The sequence below is a fragment of the Pleurodeles waltl genome, chromosome 1_2 (genome assembly GCF_031143425.1).
Source record: "Pleurodeles waltl isolate 20211129_DDA chromosome 1_2, aPleWal1.hap1.20221129, whole genome shotgun sequence".
NCBI classification, from domain to species: Eukaryota; Metazoa; Chordata; class Amphibia; order Caudata; family Salamandridae; genus Pleurodeles; species Pleurodeles waltl.
Genome location: NC_090437.1, coordinates 1,330,875,031 through 1,330,897,826, shown reverse-complemented (window position 1 = coordinate 1,330,897,826; position 22,796 = coordinate 1,330,875,031). Strand labels below are relative to the sequence as shown.

Sequence of the window (22,796 nt, the reverse complement as noted above, 5' to 3'; positions counted from 1 at the left end):
AGTGTATCTGTGATGAGTCCCAGTACTTGTCTCTCTCTGCTCACGCTTGTAACATTCCCCCTTCTCCCTCAGTGTCTCTGTGATGAGTGCCAGTACTTGTCTCTCTCTGCTCACGCGTGTAACATTCCCCCTTCTCCCTCAGTGTCTCTGTGATGAGTGCCAGTACTTGTCTCTCTCTGCTCACGCTTGTAACATTCCCCCTTCTCCCTCAGTGTCTCTGTGATGAGTGCCAGTACTTGTCTCTCTCTGCTCACGCTTGTAACATTCCCCCTTCTCCCTCAGTGTCTCTGTGATGAGTGCCAGTACTTGTCTCTCTCTGCTCACGCTTGTAACATTCCCCCTTCTCCCTCAGTGTCTCTGTGATGAGTGCCAGTACTTGTCTCTCTCTGCTCACGCTTGTAACATTCCCCCTTCTCCCTCAGTGCCTCTGTGATGAGTGCCAGTACTTGTCTCTCTCTGCTCACGCTTGTAACATTCCCCCTTCTCCCTCAGTGCATCTGTGTTGAGTGCCAGTGCTTGTCTCTCTCTGCTCACGCTTGTAACATTCCCCCTTCTCCCTCAGTGCCTCTGTGATGAGTGCCAGTGCTTGTCTCTCTCTGCTCACGCTTGTATCATTCCCCCTCCTCCCTCAGAGTCTCTGTGATGAGTGCCAGTGCTTGTCTCTCTCTGCTCACGCGTGTAACATTCCCCCTTCTCCCTCAGTGTATCTGTGATGAGTGCCAGTGCTTGTCTCTCTCTGCTCACGCTTGTAACATTCCCCCTTCTCCCTCAGTGTCTCTGTGATGAGTGCCAGTACTTGTCTCTCTCTGCTCACGCGTGTAACATTCCCCCTTCTCCCTCAGTGTCTCTGTGATGAGTGCCAGTACTTGTCTCTCTCTGCTCACGCTTGTAACATTCCCCCTTCTCCCTCAGTGTATGTGTGATGAGTGCCAGTACTTGTCTCTCTCTGCTCACGCGTGTAACATTCCCCCTTCTCCCTCAGTGTCTCTGTGATGAGTGCCAGTGCTTGTCTCTCTCTGCTCATGCTTGTAACATTCCCCCTTCTCCCTCAATGCCTCTGTGATGAGTGCCAGTACTTGTCTCTCTCTGCTCACGCGTGTAACATTCCCCCTTCTCCCTCAGTGTATCTGTGATGAGTGCCAGTACTTGTCTCTCTCTGCTCACGCTTGTAACATGACCCCCTTCTCCCTCAGTGTCTCTGTGATGAGTGCCAGTACTTTTCTCCATCTGCTCATGCTTGTATCATTCCCCCTTCTCCCTCAATGTCTCTGTGATGAGTGCCAGTACTTGTCTCTCTCTGCTCATGCTTGTAACATTCCCCCTTCTCTCTCAGTGTCTCTGTGATGAGTGCCAGTACTTGTCTCTCTCTGCTCATGCTTGTAACATTCCCCCTTCTCCCTCAGTGCCTCTGTGATGAGTGCCAGTACTTGTCTCTCTCTGCTCACGCGTGTAACATTCCCCCTTCTCCCTCAGTGTCTCTGTGATGAGTGCCAGTACTTGCCTCTCTCTGCTCACGCGTGTAACATTCCCCCTTCTCCCTCAGTGCCTCTGTGATGAGTGCCAGTACTTGCCTCTCTCTGCTCACGCTTGTAACATTCCCCCTTCTCCCTCAGTGTCTCTGTGATGAGTGCCAGTACTTGTCTCTCTCTGCTCACGCGTGTAACATTCCCCCTTCTCCCTCAGTGTCTCTGTGATGAGTGCCAGTACTTGTCTCTCTCTGCTCACGCGTGTAACATTCCCCCTTCTCCCTCAGTGTCTCTGTGATGAGTGCCAGTACTTGTCTCTCTCTGCTCACGCGTGTAACATTCCCCCTTCTCCCTCAGTGTATCTGTGATGAGTGCCAGTACTTGTCTCTCTCTGCTCACGCGTGTAACATGACCCCCTTTTCCCTCAGTGCCTCTGTGATGAGTGCCAGTACTTGTCTCTCTCTTCTCACGCTTGTAACATGACCCCTTCTCCCTCAGTGCCTCTGTGATGAGTGCCAGTACTTGTCTCTCTCTCCTCATGCTTGTATCATTCCCCCTTCTCCCTCAGTGTCTCTGTGATGAGTGCCAGTGCTTGTCTCTCTCTGCTCACGCGTGTAACATTCCCCCTTCAACCTCAGTGTCTCTGTGATGAGTGCCAGTACTTGTCTCTCTCTGCTCACGCTTGTAACATTCCCCCTTCTCCCTCAGTGTCTCTGTGATGAGTGTCAGTAATTGTCTCTCTCTGCTCACGCTTGTAACATTCCCCCTTCTCCCTCAGGGTCTCTGTGATGAGTGCCAGTACTTGTCTCTCTCTGCTCACGCTTGTAACATGACCCCCTTCTCCCTCAGTGTCTCTGTGATGAGTGCCAGTACTTGTCTCCCTCTGCTCACGCGTGTAACATGACCCCTTCTCCCTCAGTGTCTCTGTGATGAGTGCCAGTACTTGTCTCTCTCTTCTCATGCTTGTAACATGACCCCCTTCTCCCTCAGTGTCTCTGTGATGAGTGCCAGTACTTGTCTCTCTCTGCTCATGCTTGTAACATTCCCCCTTCTCCCTCAGGGTCTCTGTGATGAGTGCCAGTACTTGTCTCTCTCTGCTCACGCGTGTAACATTCCCCCTTTTCCCTCAGTGTCTCTGTGATGAGTGCCAGTACTTGTCTCTCTCTGCTCACGCGTGTAACATTCCCCCTTCTCCCTCAGTGTCTCTGTGATGAGTGCCAGTACTTGTCTCTCTCTGCTCACGCGTGTAACATTCCCCCTTCTCCCTCAGTGTCTCTGTGATGAGTGCCAGTACTTGTCTCTCTCTGCTCACGCGTGTAACATTCCCCCTTCTCCCTCAGTGTATCTGTGATGAGTGCCAGTACTTGTCTCTCTCTGCTCACGCGTGTAACATGACCCCCTTTTCCCTCAGTGCCTCTGTGATGAGTGCCAGTACTTGTCTCTCTCTTCTCACGCTTGTAACATGACCCCTTCTCCCTCAGTGCCTCTGTGATGAGTGCCAGTACTTGTCTCTCTCTGCTCATGCTTGTATCATTCCCCCTTCTCCCTCAGTGTCTCTGTGATGAGTGCCAGTGCTTGTCTCTCTCTGCTCACGCGTGTAACATTCCCCCTTCAACCTCAGTGTCTCTGTGATGAGTGCCAGTACTTGTCTCTCTCTGCTCACGCTTGTAACATTCCCCCTTCTCCCTCAGTGTCTCTGTGATGAGTGTCAGTAATTGTCTCTCTCTGCTCACGCTTGTAACATTCCCCCTTCTCCCTCAGGGTCTCTGTGATGAGTGCCAGTACTTGTCTCTCTCTGCTCACGCTTGTAACATGACCCCCTTCTCCCTCAGTGTCTCTGTGATGAGTGCCAGTACTTGTCTCCCTCTGCTCACGCGTGTAACATGACCCCTTCTCCCTCAGTGTCTCTGTGATGAGTGCCAGTACTTGTCTCTCTCTTCTCACGCTTGTAACATGACCCCCTTCTCCCTCAGTGTCTCTGTGATGAGTGCCAGTACTTGTCTCTCTCTGCTCATGCTTGTAACATTCCCCCTTCTCCCTCAGGGTCTCTGTGATGAGTGCCAGTACTTGTCTCTCTCTGCTCACGCGTGTAACATTCCCCCTTCTCCCTCAGTGTCTGTGATGAGTGCCAGTACTTGTCTCTCTCTGCTCACGCTTGTAACATTCCCCCTTCTCCCTCAGTGTATCTGTGATGAGTGCCAGTACTTGTCTCTCTCTGCTCACGCTTGTAACATTCCCCCTTCTCCCTCAGTGCCTCTGTGATGAGTGCCAGTACTTGTCTCTCTCTGCTCACACGTGTAACATTCCCCCTTCTCCCTCAGTGTATCTGTGAGGAGTGCCAGTACTTGTCTCTCTCTGCTCACGCTTGTAACATGACCCCCTTCTCCCTCAGTGTCTCTGTGATGAGTGCCCGTACTTGTCTCCCTCTGCTCATGCTTGTATCATTCCCCCTTCTCCCTCAGTGTCTCTGTGATGAGTGCCAGTACTTGTCTCTCTCTGCTCATGCTTGTAACATTCCCCCTTCTCCCTCAGTGCCTCTGTGATGAGTGCCAGTACTTGTCTCTCTCTGCTCACGCGTGTAACATTCCCCCTTCTCCCTCAGTCTCTCTGTGATGAGTGCCAGTACTTGCCTGTCTCTGCTCACACGTGTAACATTCCCCCTTCTCCCTCAGTGCCTCTGTGATGAGTGCCAGTACTTGTCTCTCTCTGCTCACGCTTGTAACATTCCCCCTTCTCCCTCAGTGTCTCTGTGATGAGTGCCAGTACTTGTCTCTCTCTGCTCACGCGTGTAACATTCCCCCTTCTCCCTCAGTGTATCTGTGATGAGTGCCAGTACTTGTCTCTCTCTGCTCACGCGTGTAACATTCCCCCTTCTCCCTCAGTGTCTCTGTGATGAGTGCCAGTACTTGTCTCTCTCTGCTCACGCGTGTAACATTCCCCCTTCTCCCTCAGTGTATCTGTGATGAGTGGCAGTACTTGTCTCTCTCTGCTCACGCGTGTAACATGACCCCCTTCTCCCTCAGTGCCTCTGTGATGAGTGGCAGTACTTGTCTCTCTCTTCTCATGCTTGTAACATGACCCCTTCTCCCTCAGTGTCTCTGTGATGAGTGCCAGTACTTGTCTCTCTCTGCTCATGCTTGTATCATTCCCCCTTCTCCCTCAGTGTCTCTGTGATGAGTGCCAGTGCTTGTCTCTCTCTGCTCAGGCGTGTAACATTCCCCCTTCAACCTCAGTGTCTCTGTGATGAGTGCCAGTACTTGTCTCTCTCTGCTCACGCTTGTAACATTCCCCCTTCTCCCTCAGTGTCTCTGTGATGAGTGTCAGTACTTGTCTCTCTCTGCTCACGCTTGTAACATTCCCCCTTCTCCCTCAGGGTCTCTGTGATGAGTGCCAGTACTTGTCTCTCTCTGCTCACGCTTGTATCATTCCCCCTTCTCCCTCAGTGTCTCTGTGATGAGTGCCAGTACTTGTCTCTCTCTGCTCACGCTTGTATCATTCCCCCTTCTCCCTCAGTGTCTCTGTGATGAGTGCCAGTACTTGTCTCCCTCTGCTCACGCGTGTAACATGACCCCCTTCTCCCTCAGTGTCTCTGTGATGACTGCCAGTACTTGTCTCTCTCTGCTCACGCGTGTAACATTCCCCCTTCTCCCTCAGTGCCTCTGTGATGAGTGCCAGTACTTGCCTCTCTCTGATGAGTGCCAGTACTTGTCTCACTCTGCTCACACATGTAACATTCCCCCTTCTCCCTCAGTGTCTCTGTGATGAGTGCCAGTACTTGTCTCTCTCTTCTCATGCTTGTAACATGACCCCCTTCTCCCTCAGTGTCTCTGTGATGAGTGCCAGTACTTGTCTCTCTCTGCTCATGCTTGTATCATTCCCCCTTCTCCCTCAGTGTCTCTGTGATGAGTGCCAGTACTTGTCTCTCTCTGCTCATGCTTGTAACATTCCCCCTTCTCCCTCAGTGTCTCTGTGATGAGTGCCAGTACTTGTCTCTCTCTGCTCACGCGTGTAACATTCCCCCTTCTCCCTCAGTGTATCTGTGATGAGTGCCAGTACTTTTCTCTCTCTGCTCACGCTTGTAACATTCCCCCTTCTCCCTCAGTGTATCTGTGATGAGTGCCAGTACTTGTCTCTCTCTGCTCACGCGTGTAACATTCCCCCTTCTCCCTCAGTATATCTGTGATGAGTGCCAGTACTTGTCTCTCTCTGCTCATGCTTGTAACATTCCCCCTTCTCCCTCAGTGCCTCTGTGATGAGTGCCAGTACTTGTCTCTCTCTGCTCACGCGTGTAACATGACCCCCTTCTCACTCAGTGTCTCTGTGATGAGTGCCAGTACTTGTCTCTCTCTGCTCATGCTTGTAACATTCCCCCTTCTCCCTCAGTGCCTCTGTGATGAGTGCCAGTACTTGTCTCCCTCTGCTCATGCTTGTAACATTCCCCCTTCTCCCTCAGTGCCTCTGTGATGAGTGCCAGTACTTGTCTCTCTCTGCTCACGCGTGTAACATGACCCCCTTCTCCCTCAGTGTCTCTGTGATGAGTGCCAGTACTTGTCTCCCTCTGCTCATGCTTGTAACATTCCCCCTTCTCCCTCAGTGTCTCTGTGATGAGTGTCAGTACTTGTCTCTCTCTGCTCACGCTTGTATCATTCCCCCTTCTCCCTCAGTGTCTCTGTGATGAGTGCCAGTACTTGTCTCTCTCTGCTCACGCGTGTAACATTCCCCCTTCTCCCTCAGTGTATCTGTGATGAGTCCCAGTACTTGTCTCTCTCTGCTCACGCTTGTAACATTCCCCCTTCTCCCTCAGTGTCTCTGTGATGAGTGCCAGTACTTGTCTCTCTCTGCTCACGCGTGTAACATTCCCCCTTCTCCCTCAGTGTCTCTGTGATGAGTGCCAGTACTTGTCTCTCTCCGCTCACGCTTGTAACATTCCCCCTTCTCCCTCAGTGTCTCTGTGATGAGTGCCAGTACTTGTCTCTCTCCGCTCACGCTTGTAACATTCCCCCTTCTCCCTCAGTGTCTCTGTGATGAGTGCCAGTACTTGTCTCTCTCCGCTCACGCTTGTAACATTCCCCCTTCTCCCTCAGTGTCTCTGTGATGAGTGCCAGTACTTGTCTCTCTCTGCTCACGCTTGTAACATTCCCCCTTCTCCCTCAGTGCCTCTGTGATGAGTGCCAGTACTTGTCTCTCTCTGCTCACGCTTGTAACATTCCCCCTTCTCCCTCAGTGCATCTGTGTTGAGTGCCAGTACTTGTCTCTCTCTGCTCACGCTTGTAACATTCCCCCTTCTCCCTCAGTGCCTCTGTGATGAGTGCCAGTACTTGTCTCTCTCTGCTCACGCTTGTATCATTCCCCCTTCTCCCTCAGAGTCTCTGTGATGAGTGCCAGTGCTTGTCTCTCTCTGCTCACGCGTGTAACATTCCCCCTTCTCCCTCAGTGTATCTGTGATGAGTGCCAGTGCTTGTCTCTCTCTGCTCACGCTTGTAACATTCCCCCTTCTCCCTCAGTGTCTCTGTGATGAGTGCCAGTACTTGTCTCTCTCTGCTCACGCGTGTAACATTCCCCATTCTCCCTCAGTGTCTCTGTGATGAGTGCCAGTACTTGTCTCTCTCTGCTCACGCTTGTAACATTCCCCCTTCTCCCTCAGTGTATGTGTGATGAGTGCCAGTACTTGTCTCTCTCTGCTCACGCGTGTAACATTCCCCCTTCTCCCTCAGTGTCTCTGTGATGAGTGCCAGTGCTTGTCTCTCTCTGCTCACGCGTGTAACATTCCCCCTTCTCCCTCAGTGCCTCTGTGATGAGTGCCAGTACTTGTCTCTCTCTGCTCACGCTTGTAACATTCCCCCTTCTCCCTCAGTGTCTTTGTGATGAGTGCCAGTGCTTGTCTCCCTCTGCTCACGCTTGTAACATTCCCCCTTCTCCCTCAGTGCCTCTGTGATGAGTGCCAGTGCTTGTCTCTCTCTGCTCACGCTTGTAACATTCCCCCTTCTCCCTCAGTGTATCTCTCTCTGCTCACGCTTGTAACATTCCCCCTTCTCCCTCAGTGTCTCTGTGATGAGTGCCAGTAAATGTATCTCTCTGCTCACGCTTGTAACATTCCCCCTTCTCCCTCAGTGTCTCTGTGATGAGTGTCAGTACTTGTCTCTCTCTGCTCACGCTTGTAACATTCCCCTTTCTCCCTCAGTGTCTCTGTGATGAGTGCCAGTACTTGTCTCTCTCTGCTCATGCTTGTAACATGACCCCCTCCTCCCTCAGTGTCTCTCTGATGAGTGCCAGTACTTGTCTCTCTCTGCTCATGCTTGTAACATGACCCCCTCCTCCCTCAGTGTCTCTCTGATGAGTGCCAGTACTTGTCTCTCTCTGCTCATGCTTGTATCATTCCCCCTTCTCCCTCAGTGTATCTGTGATGAGTGCCAGTACTTGTCTCTCTCTGCTCACGCTTGTAACATGACCCCTTCTCCCTCAGTGTCTCTGTGATGAGTGCCAGTACTTGTCTCTCTCTGCTCACGCTTGTAACATGACCCCCTCCTCCCTCAGTGTCTCTGTGATGAGTGCCAGTACTTGTCTCTCTCTGCTCATGCTTGTAACATGGCTCCTTCTCCCTCAGTGTCTCTGTGATGAGTGCCAGTACTTGTCTCTCTCTGCTCATGCTTGTAACATGACCCCCTCCTCCCTCAGTGTCTCTGTGATGAGTGCCAGTACTTGTCTCTCTCTGCTCATGCTTGTATCATTCCCCCTTCTCCCTCAGTGTATCTGTGATGAGTGCCAGTACTTGTCTCTCTCTGCTCACGCTGGTAACATTCCCCCTTCTCCCTCAGTGTCTCTGTGATGAGTGCCAGTACTTGTCTCTCTCTGCTCACGCTTGTAACATGACCCCCTTCTCCCTCAGTGTCTCTGTGATGAGTGCCAGTACTTGTCTCTCTCTGCTCACGCTTGTAACATGACCCCCTTCTCCCTCAGTGTCTCTGTGATGAGTACCAGTAGTTGTCTCTCTCTGCTCACGCTTGTAACATTCCCCCTTCTCCCTCAGTGTCTCTGTGATGAGTGCCAGTACTTGTCTCTCTCTGCTCACGCTTGTAACATTCCCCCTTCTCCCTCAGTGTCTCTGTGATGAGTGCCAGTACTTGTCTCCCTCTGCTCACGCGTGTAACATGACCCCCTTCTCCCTCAGTGTCTCTGTGATGAGTGCCAGTGCGTTTCTCCCTTTGCTCACGCGTGTAACATTTACTGTCCTTCTTCAGTGTCTCTGTAATGAGTTCCAGTACTTGTCTCTCTCTGCTCACGCGTGTAACATTTACTGTCCTTCTTCAGTGTCTCTGTCATGAGTTCCAGTACTTGTCTCTCTCTGCTCACGCGTGTAACATTTCCTGTCCTTCTTCAGGGTCTCTGTAATGAGTTCCAGTACTTGTCTCTCTCTGCTCACGCGTGTAACATTTCCTGTCCTTCTTCAGGGTCTCTGTAATGAGTTCCAGTACTTGTCTCTCTCTGCTCACGCGTGTAACATTTCCTGTCCTTCTTCAGGGTCTCTGTCATGAGTTCCAGTACTTGTCTCTCTCTGCTCACGCGTGTAACATGACCCCCTTCTCCCTCAGTGTCTCTGTGATGAGTGCCAGTACTTGTCTCTCTCTGCTCATGCTTGTAACATTCCCCCTTCTCCCTCAGTGTCTCTGTGATGAGTGCCAGTACTTGTCTCTCTCTGCTCATGCTTGTAACATTCCCCCTTCTCCCTCAGTGTATCTGTGATGAGTGCCAGTGCTTGTTTCTCTCTGCTCATTCTTGTAACATTCCCCCTTCTCCCTCAGTGTCTCTGTGATGAGTGCCAGTGCTTGTCTCTCTCTGCTCATGCTTGTAACATTCCCCCTTCTCCCTCAGTGTCTCTGTGATGAGTGCCAGTGCTTGTCTCTCTCTGCTCACGCGTGTAACATTCCCCCTTCTCCCTCAGTGCATCTGTGCTCACACGTGTAACATTCCCCCTTCTCCCTCAGTGTCTCTGTGATGAGTGCCAGTGCTTGTCTCTCTCTTCTCACGCGTGTAACATTCCCCCTTCTCCCTCAGTGTCTCTGTGATGAGTGCCAGTGCTTGTCTCTCTCTGCTCACGCTTGTAACATTCCCCCTTCTCCCTCAGTGTCTCTGTGATGAGTGCCAGTGCTTGTCTCTCTCTGCTCACGCTTGTAACATTCCCCCTTCTCCCTCAGTGTATCTGTGATGAGTGCCAGTGCTTGTCTCTCTCTGCTCACGCTTGTAACATTCCCCCTTCTCCCTCAGTGTCTCTGGGATGAGTGCCAGTGCTTGTCCCTCTCTGCTCACGCGTGTAACATTCCCCCTTCTCCCTCAGTGTCTCTGGGATGAGTGCCAGTACTTGTCTCTCTCTGCTCACGCTTGTAACATTCCCCCTTCTCCCTCAGTGCCTCTGTGATGAGTGCCAGTGCTTGTCTCTCTCTGCTCACGCGTGTAACATTCCCCCTTCTCCCTCAGTGCATCTGTGATGAGTGCCAGTGCTTGTCTCTCTCTGCTCACGCGTGTAACATTCCCCCTTCTCCCTCAGTGTCTCTGTGATGAGTGCCAGTGCTTGTCTCTCTCTGCTCACGCTTGCAACATTCCCCCTTCTCCCTCAGGGTCTCTGTGATGAGTGCCAGTGCTTGTCTCTCTCTGCTCACGCGTGTAACATTCCCCCTTCTCCCTCAGTGTCTCTGTGATGAGTGCCAGTACTTGTCTCTCTCTGCTCACGCTTGTAACATTCCCCCTTCTCCCTCAGTGCCTCTGTGATGAGTGCCAGTGCGTTTCTCCCTCTGCTCACGCGTGTAACATTTACTGTCCTTCTTCAGTGTCTCTGTAATGAGTTCCAGTACTTGTCTCTCTCTGCTCACGCGTGTAACATTTCCTGTCCTTCTTCAGTGTCTCTGTAATGAGTTCCAGTACTTGTCTCTCTCTGCTCACGCGTGTAACATTTCCTGTCCTTCTTCAGGGTCTCTACGATGAGTGCCAGTACTTGTTCCAGCCCCAGCTGATTGTCCAGCGGTTGATTGGGATCCCTGTGCTCTACCCTGGATACATCACAGAGCAGATGATCCAGCCTCACAACAGATCCGCTCTTTACAAGTAAGTTTCTCTGTCTGGGCCTGGGCTGTGCTAACTCCCTAAAAGTAGGTGGAATAATGTCAGTAGGTGGAATTTAACCTGTTTGTTTTCAAAAGGACAATGTAGTATGCAAATGGACACGATGCACTCAATACTTAAGAAAAAGGCATATAAATAGCGATGTAGCCCTATATTCAAGCTACGGATGGTACCACTTACAGGTTACAATTTGCAGTCATTGCTACATTCCACCAGCAGGTTGCAGCCTCTCATTGCAGGCTCTGCTCCCAGATGCCCCTTGTCTCAGAAGCATCATAAACAAAGTCTGTCCAACTTGAGAATTCCCCTTGTGAAATGATATCTACAATAAAGTTCATAACCCTTGGAAAGGATGGGTCCAATGCTAGCATGCAAACCGAGGCTAAATCCTTGAATTTTAGAGCCATCCCAGAGTTCTCCTCTGAATCTATTCCTTGATCACTCTGGATGAAGCGTAGGGAGTTCCAATCTCCTGGCAACTAGAGGCTGGTGGCAGCTGCTTGGAATAAAGATTGCCCACCACAGAACACTCTGATATACAAGGAACGTATACTCTGTTTATTCAAGATGTCCACCACCATTGCAAGTCTTGTAAGAGTCCAGTGGCACTCTGGGACATGTAGTTTGTCTAGATTCTACTTGTGCCTTACGTGTAGTATAAGTGTTTCTGATACAAAGCCTCATCCCAAGTAGCAGTCCTCTGCAAAGGAAGACTCGAGCACCTAAGATGTTTGTAGGAGTGCACCTCTATCTCCACTCGGCATATGCAGGAGAATGCAGGATTGTGATATCTCCATCTTCAAGGCCCCCAGTATTCTCACCGACACCATGTTACACCACATCATCACTCGCACACACGCAACAAGATACCACACTCCTCCTTCCTTAGACAACAAAGTGGGAACACAACTCTAAATATGACACAGGCCACCTCACTTTCATAAATGATAAAAAAGGAATAGAAAAAATACGTATGTGTCTCTACAGGGTCACTTAGAACTCACAATGAAGAAATCACCCTAGCAGATGCTGGTTCCCAGTACTCATACAAATGAGGAATTTATGACCCAGGAACAAGAGGTTCTTATGGTCCACAGCTCATGGAGCCACTCCCAAACCCAATTCTGTCTTCACAGACCTGTCTAAAATCACTCCAAGCTCCCTCTACTTGGACACAGTAAATGAGGCAGGAATCAGTGTGCTTCACCATGGTTTACTATGACAGAGTTGGCATCTAAATTTCAACATTCCATGGGAACCATGCAAACGTTCCTAAAGCATAAACATAGCTAGCAACACTCTCCGCTCATGGAGTATGTGTCCTACTTCCATCTTGGCTGCGAGGTTAGGGCCGGCTGAGAAAGTGTTGTCCTTTCTGCATGACTCAGAAGTGTGTAAAAGAAACCACAACACCCTGGGTAGCCTATGAATCCTCATATCAGCTTAATTCAAAATAGCCAGTGAGCAAATCAAACAAAATCCAAGGCAGTTGTGGACCAGAGCTTCTCTATTGATTATTTGAATCAAGTAATTCTAAAGTTCCTACAACTTTCAAGTATTTGTATACATTTTTTCTCAACACAAATAAGTAGAAGGGAGATCAGTTGATAAAATGGAAACTCAAAGGCAATGACCAGTGGGCAGGTGCTAGGATCTTCTCGAAGGACTCATGCGACAAGTCCTTGACACTGTCATACATGTAACACTAACAGGAGCCAACTCTGCTGTTTTTAAAAACTCCTTTATCAGTTGTGGCAACTTCAGAACGAGAAGACGCTTTGCTAGCATAGTTCGCCAACTGTGCCTTGCACGAGTGAGCTGTATGGCCACAGAGCATTTAAAATGTGTGTAGATGTGCAAGACTACTAAGGTTTTAGAGGTCATCAAACCAATTTAGAAATGACAAAGCAAATGATTATTGAAATGCAACATTAAAGCTCACAGGAGCATGAGCATTTCACAGTACACATATATGCATTAAGGCACATATACTAGTAAATTCACTTTCTCAAGTGAAACATTGGGAGGAGCCATCATATGTAGGTTTCACTTCCATACTTGCAGATATCAATTTAATTCACAGTGGTAGCTTGGTCTGGGCCATTAAAAGAGAAGTGGGTCATAACTGCACCCTTCTGTTTCCTCAACCAATCAGAATTGTTACAGTCCATTTCAGCAATCCTTACTCTCTGTCTTCAACCAATTAGAGTGGATGCAGTCATCCGCTGTGCAAGCGGTTGTTGCATGTAAGATTAAGCAGCACTCATGAGACACAGGAGCGGGGCCTGCAGAGGTGGGCTCACGGGACATTGAGCGAGTGGCAGCACCACCATGGTCTCCTCTGATGCTCCTATGTTCATCTTCTCCCGATGCTTCTACTACGACTAGTAAACCTTGCATTAGAGGAAACATCACAAAACGGATCTCCTACCTCAAAGACAGGAGGTCGGTCTAGTATCCATACCACCGTTCATGCTAGCTCCTCACACCCCGCATCGCAGCATCCGACATCGGCCAATCATCCATTCTCTCGTATCCAGCCTTTACTCAGCCCCTTTACCAGATCCTACCAGCTCATTCCACCTTACGTGTTATATCTTAGGATGAGAGGATCTAGGCTTGAGGAGTGTTGCCATCTTAAACTCAACTCTGAAAAAACCAAGGTGATACAACTTCCTGGGCGAAAGAATTGGAGACTCCATCAGCGACGTCTCAGAAAGCGCTAACCTTGCATTCCAGATCCAGCAGGAGTAAAGCACCCTTCCGCTAGTCACTGCTGCCACTACTGACTACTCACAGAATTAAACGCGAGACAAGAAGTTGGAGCCAGGGAAAAGGGGAATGGGAAAAGGGGGAAAACCGACACCCTGGACATCACTCCTCTGACACATCACCTTGCCGGGTACTGGCTTCTGCAGGTTGAATGAGTATCTAAAAACAAATAGGTAAGTGGTATTCAGTCATAAGTGCTGCGCATCCAAAATTTACAATAACAGTGATATTCCTTCAAGCCGTCTCTGCATCACTAGCTCGTGCGTTCTGATACGAACCTGACCCTTTCTGAAAAATGATATGCTGTAAAACACAAGAAATGACGTAAACACATATAACCCCTCCTCCCTATATCTAACATAACTTCAGCCCCACTTATGTACAGCTCCTGTATCAACAATCAGTAGGTTGTCCTTTCTAACACAACTGAAAAATAGCTTACGTTCATCATCTCAGTGAAATTGCTGATTTCAGGAGATATGTATCACCGCCCTAACACCACTGGAACCCTAAGTCCTCATTCTTTAAACGTATCATAACCATAAATGCTCGAGAGAGTTCCTTCTATTGCTTCACAGAAGAATGAATTTGAATAATCTATACAGTGCTCCCTAAAGTGTAAGTTCGAATCCCAGTTTGGAGTTAATTTTCCAAGTGACCTGATATCCCTTCATAGGTTTCAGAAAAGCCAGGATGTCTTGCATGGATCTTTGTGTAAACATTGGTCCATCCGAAGCTAGAACCAGAAATCAACCAAACAAGCTCTGGGCTTCGGCTACTTCAAAGCTCAGTTGTCCTGCAAGCAGACTGTAAACCATGAGAGAAGGGATGCTCGCGTCTTGAAGATGGCAACAACCAGTGCTTAATTTGTAAATAAAAAGATGCCGGTGCCAAAAGCCCTCCTCTTAAACATGCGGCTGCTGCATTTAATTGTGGGAGCAGGGAATACTGAGGCGGCGTAATCCTGAAGCCATCTAGGGCCTCTTTAATCCACTTACAGCCACTCCCTGCCCCTTCAGCTCACTTTTGCAACTTTCTGCTTTCTCCCTTTGTGATGCTTTTTCATCTTTCCCTTCCTCGTCTGTCCCATATCTGTCTTTTGCACGCAGAAAATGCTGGAGGCAGAAGAATAAGCTCCAGCCCTCAAAAATAAGTGCTGGTGCTCAGCACCGGAGACAACAAGCAGAAATGATGCACTGGTCGCGACTATCTCCAACGTTTGTGACATTGACAAAGCTTCTGCAACTTGTAGTTTGCGTTGGGTGGTGTCACGTGCAGTATCTCCCTATAGCTCGTAACCTTTGAGTCCATTGTCCACCTCTCTGCGGACAAGCTCAGTTCAGAACACCCACGCGTGTGTCTCACATGTGTGTGTATCCTCTCAGGCACAAAGGGAAGTAATAAACCTCAGGTGTCCATGGTCTATCACTGATTCCACACGGTAATTAGGAGTCACAAGAGAAGCACTTTCCAGAATGCACTTACACTGTGACACCTCGTCGCTTACCCTGGGCACCCTCAGAAACCACAAGCCACGGTCACACTCTTCATGTTCTCTGTAAATTATAATTGCCTTTACCCTGGAACCCCCTGTTTCCTAGAATGCAAACTTCAAAGGATGCAAAGCACCACAGCAAGGCTGTTACTGTGCCTCGGTCCAAGGCAGCACATAACGCCTGCGCTTCAGCAGTAACCAGGCGCTCTGCCTTTAAAGCGCTTTCAATCATACACAGAACCTTCCACATGAAATCTCTATGTCTCGTACAAAATAAAGTCCAATATTGTCCCAGAAGAGGAATCAACGTTCAAGACTTGAACCTCACCTATAGTTCCTTCTTATAAGAAAAGGATCATTGGTGAGAGAGGCTTCTCAGTAAACGCAGTAAAACTTCGGAACTCCTTACCAGAGAAGATACGAAATATACAAGGACCATCAGAAGCCCTGGCTCCTCCCTAGTTAAGGAGACAGGGTCAAGCAAGTGCCCTGCCAGTCCTAAACTAAAGAAGATTCCAGGTCAGATCACAAACCCACATGGGTGATCCTTAAAAGTCACAGAACTACCACGACTGAATATGACTGCAGCGGGCTGTAATCAGTCCAGGCGATAGCCGCACTCATATCCTTCTGGTTCCTGATAAAAGGACCTACCTTGGCTACCTGCATCCAGAATAAACCAGAGGGCACTTCTAATCCAGGTTCTGGTCTGGTAGAATCATTCAGTCACGGCGGCTGTCATCTGTCCGGGCCACTGAAGATACTCATTCCCCCTTAGCTACTGACACAAGACTCTATCCCGGAGGCCTGTGACCACCACAGAATGGACCTAGCTTCTTTAAACCCTTTCAAGCAGGTATTTAACCTGTACAACAATCATAGCCAGCAGCCTGCAATAAAGAACCTATCCAACACACATGTTCTTTCAGGAGCCACCAGAAACCCACCTCAGGCAAACCTTACACCTCCAATCAGGACATGCACAGGTCAGAAGAGATCTGCCTCACGCCTGCTGCCCCTTGCGTGATGTTAACACAGTCCATCTTTGCAGGTTCAGCTCCTGTGTCTCACCAAATGTCACCTATTCTTAGATGCAACAACTGCTTGCACAGTGGATGACTCTAATAAAACTCATCCAGTCTCTGTCCTCTCTCTCTCTCTCTAGATCCAGTCCCAGTTTCTCTAGTAGGGCGTGCAGAGATACACAACAGCCAGTTAATGTCAAATATGTGCAGTATCGTGACGCAAGACAGGAGAAGAGTACCACTCTGGTCACTTACGCATGATGCCAAAATACTGTTGCCATTGTTGTCACTGCAAGCACAACACCCGTCCAACCAAGGACGCCCTCACCGCGTCATGTGTACCCATCCGATAATGTACTTAGGCCCTTTGCAATGGCTTTTTAATGCCCCAGCAGGCCCCGTCTTATCCCAAGCATTGCTTCAGCCATCCCCAGCAGGTTTCTAGCTGCCCCCAGCAATCTTTGTCTCATCTTTAGCAGACCAAAGTGTCCTCCAGGTTGGACTGTCGTACAACACCAACGTTGTTTCAGTTCATCCAGTATTAAAGCGTCCACTACCATGAGGCAATTCTCGTGCATAACTTTGCACTTTGCATCCGTATATTATGCATGTGTAAAATTTGAAGGAACACTTTAAGGCATGTTGAAAAGCAATCGAATAAGTAAATCCTGTTATCTGCATCCTCAAACTCCTAAGGAGGGGCCAAGAACATATCTCACAAATGAGTGAAACACGCCTGTGAGTAGCAGAGCCTGGTATCAAGTCACAGAGTAGTAGGATATGCTAAGGGATGTAGTAGAGGCAGGTGAGGATCATAGGTCCTTGATGTCCATGTTGAAGGACTTCCTTAGATCATCACCCGCTGCTGGGAGCGAGCTCAACTGAGTGCTCCTTGAGAGGTTTGACTCAGTTCGCTGACTATGCAGAGCGTCGGGTGCCAGTCATAAAGTCTTTCTTGTAGATTCCTTGTCCTGTAATAATGACGGTTTATGGCTCCTTATGTGTACCTGGCAGGCTGTGAGGCTAGCCAGGGTTTGTACTTTCCTCAGTGGAGGTGAAGTTTTTCAAATCAAAAAGATTTTTTGAACCGTATGTTGCTTCCCGACATCCTCATTGTAGGTGTAAAGCACTTTAGAGAGACAGTGACGTCAACGGCCAGGATCAATTAGGTCTAAAACCAAGAAGGGTGAGAAGGTAAGGGGATGAGCAACAGCGAGGAAAGCCAGGGTGAAGGGGACATGGGCAATACCCGAGAGGATCCTGGACCAGGTAGGATGACTCGATGAGGTTGGACAAGTTAAGGAGTTAGTTGGCCATGACAAAGAGGTCAAGGAATGGTTGTATGAGGAGAGAAGCTGCTATTGAACCAAGGAGAAGTTGATGTTCGTGGAGTACACATGTCGAGGCTGTGACCACTGCTGGTGTTGGTTCAATGATGTGTTACATGAAACTAAAAAAGCACCTATGACTTTGAAGCAAACCCTACCAAACCACTGATGTCCTCAAAAACTCCTCACTGATTCCTGTAATAGCAGGTGTTGAGATAATCATTAAATACACCCTGTAAAGTGTTTTGAAAGGAGGCAGAAAACAGCAAAAGTGGCCTGCGAACTCACCTGATGCCACTGTATGTCACATGTTGTCACCACAATGTCTTCAATTTTCACACGGTCACCCAGTGAAGGATCAGTATCACACCACATAAAGAAGGTGAGATGGGAACTCCTAAAGAGAGTATGTTTCCAGCTAATTTGCAGAGGCTGTGAACATCCAAAAACATATTACGAGTTTTGCCTTCTGCCACTACAAAGAGTCAACTTCATAAGCCTTTTATTTTGGCGAATGGTGGGTAAAAATGGCTCCTCAAGCCATAATAAGCCCTAAGGCCTGACCTGTCCATTGAGCCTCAATGGCTTTTTAGCCAGTGAGTGACACAACAACCCACCCGTTGTGCATGGCTTCTCCCACTCCATGATGCTTCTGATAATGATAGGCTCAAAGCCTGCCTCCTCTAGGCTCCGCTTCCTCTCTCAAGGCTGGCAGGATGGCAATTTAGGGGCTGACTTACCAAGAATTCATGCAACACAGTGCAGCAAGGCAAGTTGCTGCGCTGTATAACGTGTACGGGAGAGAGAAGAAGAGCACCATATTTCCGAAGATGTGGCGCTTTCCGATTCTCTTGCCACACTGGCAGCCTAGTGCAGGCACCCTCGTGCCATACTGCAAGGGTGCCTGCATTACAGGCAGGAGTTTGTTGTGTAGAAGAGATACCTTCCTGCACAGAAGCAAGCCAAGGAGGCATTTTCCGCTTTCTATATGTGACAGAATGCATCACGCATTAACGAGGAGAAAACACATATTTCTCTTGTTACACTACCTGTGTAAATCTGGAATTGCATGAAATCCATGGGTTGATGCACGTGAACGCCCATGCTCCACTCATGGCACAACTGCCTCTGTGAAATGTTACCCGTTGCATGAATGGGAGAGAGCTGAAGATCACCACATTTCCGTAGGTGGGGAGCTGTTCGGTTCTCTTCCCACGCTGGCAGTCTTGTGGCAGCCTAGTGCAAGTACCATTGCACCATACCGCAAGGGTGTCTGCATTACAGGCAGGATTTTGTTGTGTAGAAGGGATACCTTCCTGCACAGAAGCAAGCCAAGGAGGCATCTTCCACTTTCTATATGTGAAAGAATGCATCACGCATTAACAAAGAGAAAACACATATTTCTCTTGTTACACTACCTGTGTAAATCTGGAATTGCATGAAATCCATGGGTTGATGCACGTGAACGCTCATACTCCACTCATGGCACAACTGCCTCTATGAAATGTAACCCGGTGCATGAATGGGAGAGAGCTGAAGAGCACCATATTTCTAAGGACGCGGCGCGCTTCAGTTCTCGCCCAGCACTGGCAGTCTGTGGCTGCGTAACTCCAGCGCAGGCACTCTTGCACTATGCTGCACTGGTGCCTGTGGTACACGTAGGATTTTTTTGTGCAGGAAGGGATACCTTGCTGCACAGAAACAATCCAAGCAGTCATTTTCCCTTTTCCTATGCGTGATGCAAAATGCATCACGGATTGAAAGAGGAAGTAACCAGGCGTAATAAACATATTTATGTCTCTCTTTGGTAGGCATACTGATTTCATGCAATTCCAGCTTTACAAACCTTAGTAAATTTGGAACTGTGTGAAATCCATGGGTGGATGCACATGAACGCCCGTGCTCCACCCATGGAACGCCGAGCAATGGGAAATGTAACGCAGGGCAAGGCGTTGCGTTACATTTCTGTACAAAGCCTGGAAAGGACGAACAAATCAGGCCTTGCCTGCTTTTGTGAATCACAAATATGCCTTTTCGTTGTCCCGCGTCGCCTTGTGCGGTGCAAGAGTGACACAGAGGCTCAGTAAATCTGGGCTCAGGTCTTTACAGCGGTTGCTGGAGAATATGTTGTAGCTAGGCAGTTCTCTTCTCCAGCACTAAAAATGGTTCCTTAAATTGCTTCCCTGTTCTTCAAGCTAGATTCGCACTGCAGTAACATGAAAAATAAAATCACTTAATATTTTATTTCCAGTGGAAGAGTCAGGAAAATGAATTCAATTCTTTTCCCTGTACTGCAAAGCCGCCGGTGTCTGGCAGTGTAAGAAATATAGAGGAAAACGAAATGAAAAATCAATAAAAGTATTTCTTCCCGCATCCCACCTTCACAAACAGCAATTTGTCAGTTCATGACCAGCAATGTTTATTTTTTCTGATTCACTTTCCTGCACATCATGCACACTGCACATTTCCCATGAAAATATTTGTAACTTCATAACAATGCAGCTTATGTGCAGGGACATGACTGTGCATGGTGGATTTTTTTGCGGTTATTAGATTTTCTGTGTTATTCAGTCCCCAGGTATTTCACCTTCCTGAACCTTCTACATGTCTTCTTTTTTTGTTGTTGTTGTTTTTTTACTTCCACTATTAATTTTCTTTTCCTCCTTTTGGAAGTTGTCTCTCTCCTCCATCTTCCTTCTGGGCATTTTTCTCATTTGTCAGTCCTTCCCACATGATTTTCTTCCTTTTAACATAAAAGGAGAGGCAATCTTTCCTCACGGTGAAATCCAAACTATTATACATATGTTGCTAAACTTTTTTGAATCAAATTCCCAAAATCAACATCTGAGATTAATGCTGTAATTGATTCACTAAATGATTCTTCCATTTCTTTGATTTATATGAGGGAGCAGCAACTCAGACCAGTCAACACGTTTCATTTAAAAAAATTGGGATCTTCTTCAGGGCTGTAAACTTAATACACATGAGGTCAAAATGAAAATATAAAATACAATGAGATCATCCGCTGATGCTTCTAATGTATTATGGGTTTTAAATGTAAGTAAATACTTAAGCATTAAGTATTTATGGGTTCACACACAAGAGTTTGAACCCATAAATCTGTATGCCAAAATTCACGACTATTTTGAAATACGTCCCTATTCTTAAGCCACATTGGAGCGGCGAATCAATATAAAATCATGTGAAACAGCATTCACTGAGTGTAAACAAGAACACTGATTGGGATGGCAGAAATAATACTACAGATCCTATAGTATGATAGTGACTAAAACACAATGGGCCTGATTCATAAAGGTAAACTTAGACTTTTGGGTTAAGTTTAGGTCAAAAGTCTAACTTTACTACTTTTCGGTATTCACAAAGGTAAGTTACTAGTAGTATCTTTACATCTGCACTCGGGCCGAATCTCCGCACTCTGGGTAGAATCTCCACACTCAGGTGGAATCTCCACACAGGTGGAATCTCCTCAATCAGGGTACAATCCCAACACTCAGGTGGAATCTCCGCACTCAGGTGGAATCTCTATACTCTAGGTAGAATCTCCGCACTGGGGCCAAATCTCTGCATGTTTTCCTTTTCTTCTTCCTCACTTGTTAACTGTTTCCTTGAGCTCACCCCTCCTTATTTCATCTCTTGCCACTACTCTTGCCTTCTTTGGTCCTCCAACCTGACAGATTCTTTTCTGTATTTCTCTACTATTTCTCTTCTCCCTTTATCTTAGATCGCTGCTCGCACTTCTTGTTCTCTTTTTCACTCGTACTGTTCTTCCTTTCAGAGTCTTTATACCCAGCTACACATCCAAAGTCCGTGTCCAACTCTTGGGCTGCAGAAATGGGAACAAGACCGGGGAGGGGTGTCCAGTCTACCTGAAGATCCGAGCCAAAGCCCCCCCACTCCACAACTCCACCTACCAGGACTGCAAGGAACGAGGCGTCTGTGAGGTGCGAGTCCACCTTCCCTTCTGGCAGAACTGGTACTACGTCCTGGTAGAGAAGTACCTGGCCGTCCCCGGCGCCGTCCACTTCCGGATCACAGTTCAGATCAAAGGTGAGCGTTTACTTGGAGGTCTGTGCATGAATATTATTTCTGTACCTTAGGTGGCCACCCCAAGTTCAAATGTGTGGTTGAATACAAGGTGAAACTATTGACCTCCTTTGATGACTGTGTCTAGAATGTGGTTGGTAATGGTTGGTCTGTGAACATCTACAGAGGATTGGCACTACCACTGGTGAAAACATCTCAAACCACAGCAGTGTCACAAAATTGCACTATATTCTCATTGCACCAAATATGTTCCACTCATTGCTTTTTCCTTTCACCAAATTCAGTATAAAGGTTGTTGATAGATGTGGTGATGCGTTAGGTTCCTGTAGTGTGCTGTCTGAACTTGGATACCCGGAGGAGGGTGGCGACTCTTTCCACCTCCATCAAACCAGGACCTCCCTTGGACTGGGCTTCTGGTTTCAGAAGAGGAAGGCATACTCAGGCCTAGCGTGTGAACTGAAATATTAAATCTTCAAGGAGCACCTCTTATGCCACCAGTATGGGTCCCCAACAGTGAATACCATCCCCCAACTTTTGAACACCATTTTGAATCCTTCCGTAACAAGCTTCTTTGCTCTGAGACACACCTTAGTGCTGAGATAATCTTTCGGGAGTGAGTTGTTCTCTATATCAAGTACTTATAACATAACATTTGCTTCACGGCTAGGTTTGGTCAGGTACAGTCTTACCATACAGGTGGGGCAGCCTCAGGCTGAAATCACCATAACGCCTATGGAAGTGCAGCTGATGGCTCCAAGGGTTATCTGGCGTGGGCCGCACATGAGGGAAGATGTCGCTTTGAGGCGTGGGACTTTGGGCCCAAGCTTTGTTTTGCTTCAAGTTTCACTGCGGAATTGGACATGCTTCGCACCAGACTGGATCGACTTTGAGATGGAGGGGTTGTGTCTTCCCAAGCTGCAATAAGATATTGTTCAAAGTGCTTCCTCTACGGGACAAGTTAACTGGTGATGCTTCTAAGGCACATACAGCATGTGACAAACAGACAAGATGAGAAGAGCTTGTCTGCATTGTGATGAGACAGAGAAGCCCAGGAGGAGCAGCTGTTAATCATACCTTCCCTTTGTTGCCCCACCATTACTTCATGAAGGTCAAACCTATATTCTTATGCATGCATTTTACCTTTGCTTTAGCACTCCAGCAGCAAATATGAGGTTGCTGAGGAAATACATATGGACAATGTACCAGCCTAGGGATACAGTCAGTGGTCAAAGGACACAAAGTATCACTTTTTTTTTACCACCCTAGCATTTTTGTGAATCATTATCGATGATGGATGGTCCTGCAGAGAGACAGCACCATGAGCCTGGACAGGCCTATGGAGCCTCTAGGCACAAGTTCTTTGTACTGAAAGCCTCTTTGCTAGCTACTCATTTATGAGCCATCTGTGGGAATGAGTGGCACTTGCCTCTTTGTAAGAACTGTTTAGTTACTAACCCATGCACCTTGGTGTTACTTACCCATCCTTGAACCTCTGTGATGGTTTCACACCTGCAAGCCTGTGTACTACTTA

At 48.1% G+C, this 22,796-nt stretch overlaps 1 protein-coding gene across 1 annotated transcript in view; it reads left to right on the top strand.

Moving 5' to 3' along the window:
• Positions 1-22,796, top strand: part of TMEM8B (transmembrane protein 8B) — a 433,569-nt gene that overhangs the window by 302,952 nt on the left and 107,821 nt on the right. Inside the window, exons 4-5 of the mRNA XM_069205659.1 lie at positions 10,429-10,562; positions 20,997-21,268. Coding sequence (XP_069061760.1) covers positions 10,429-10,562; positions 20,997-21,268 — 406 coding nt within the window. The remainder of the gene's footprint in view (positions 1-10,428; positions 10,563-20,996; positions 21,269-22,796) is intronic.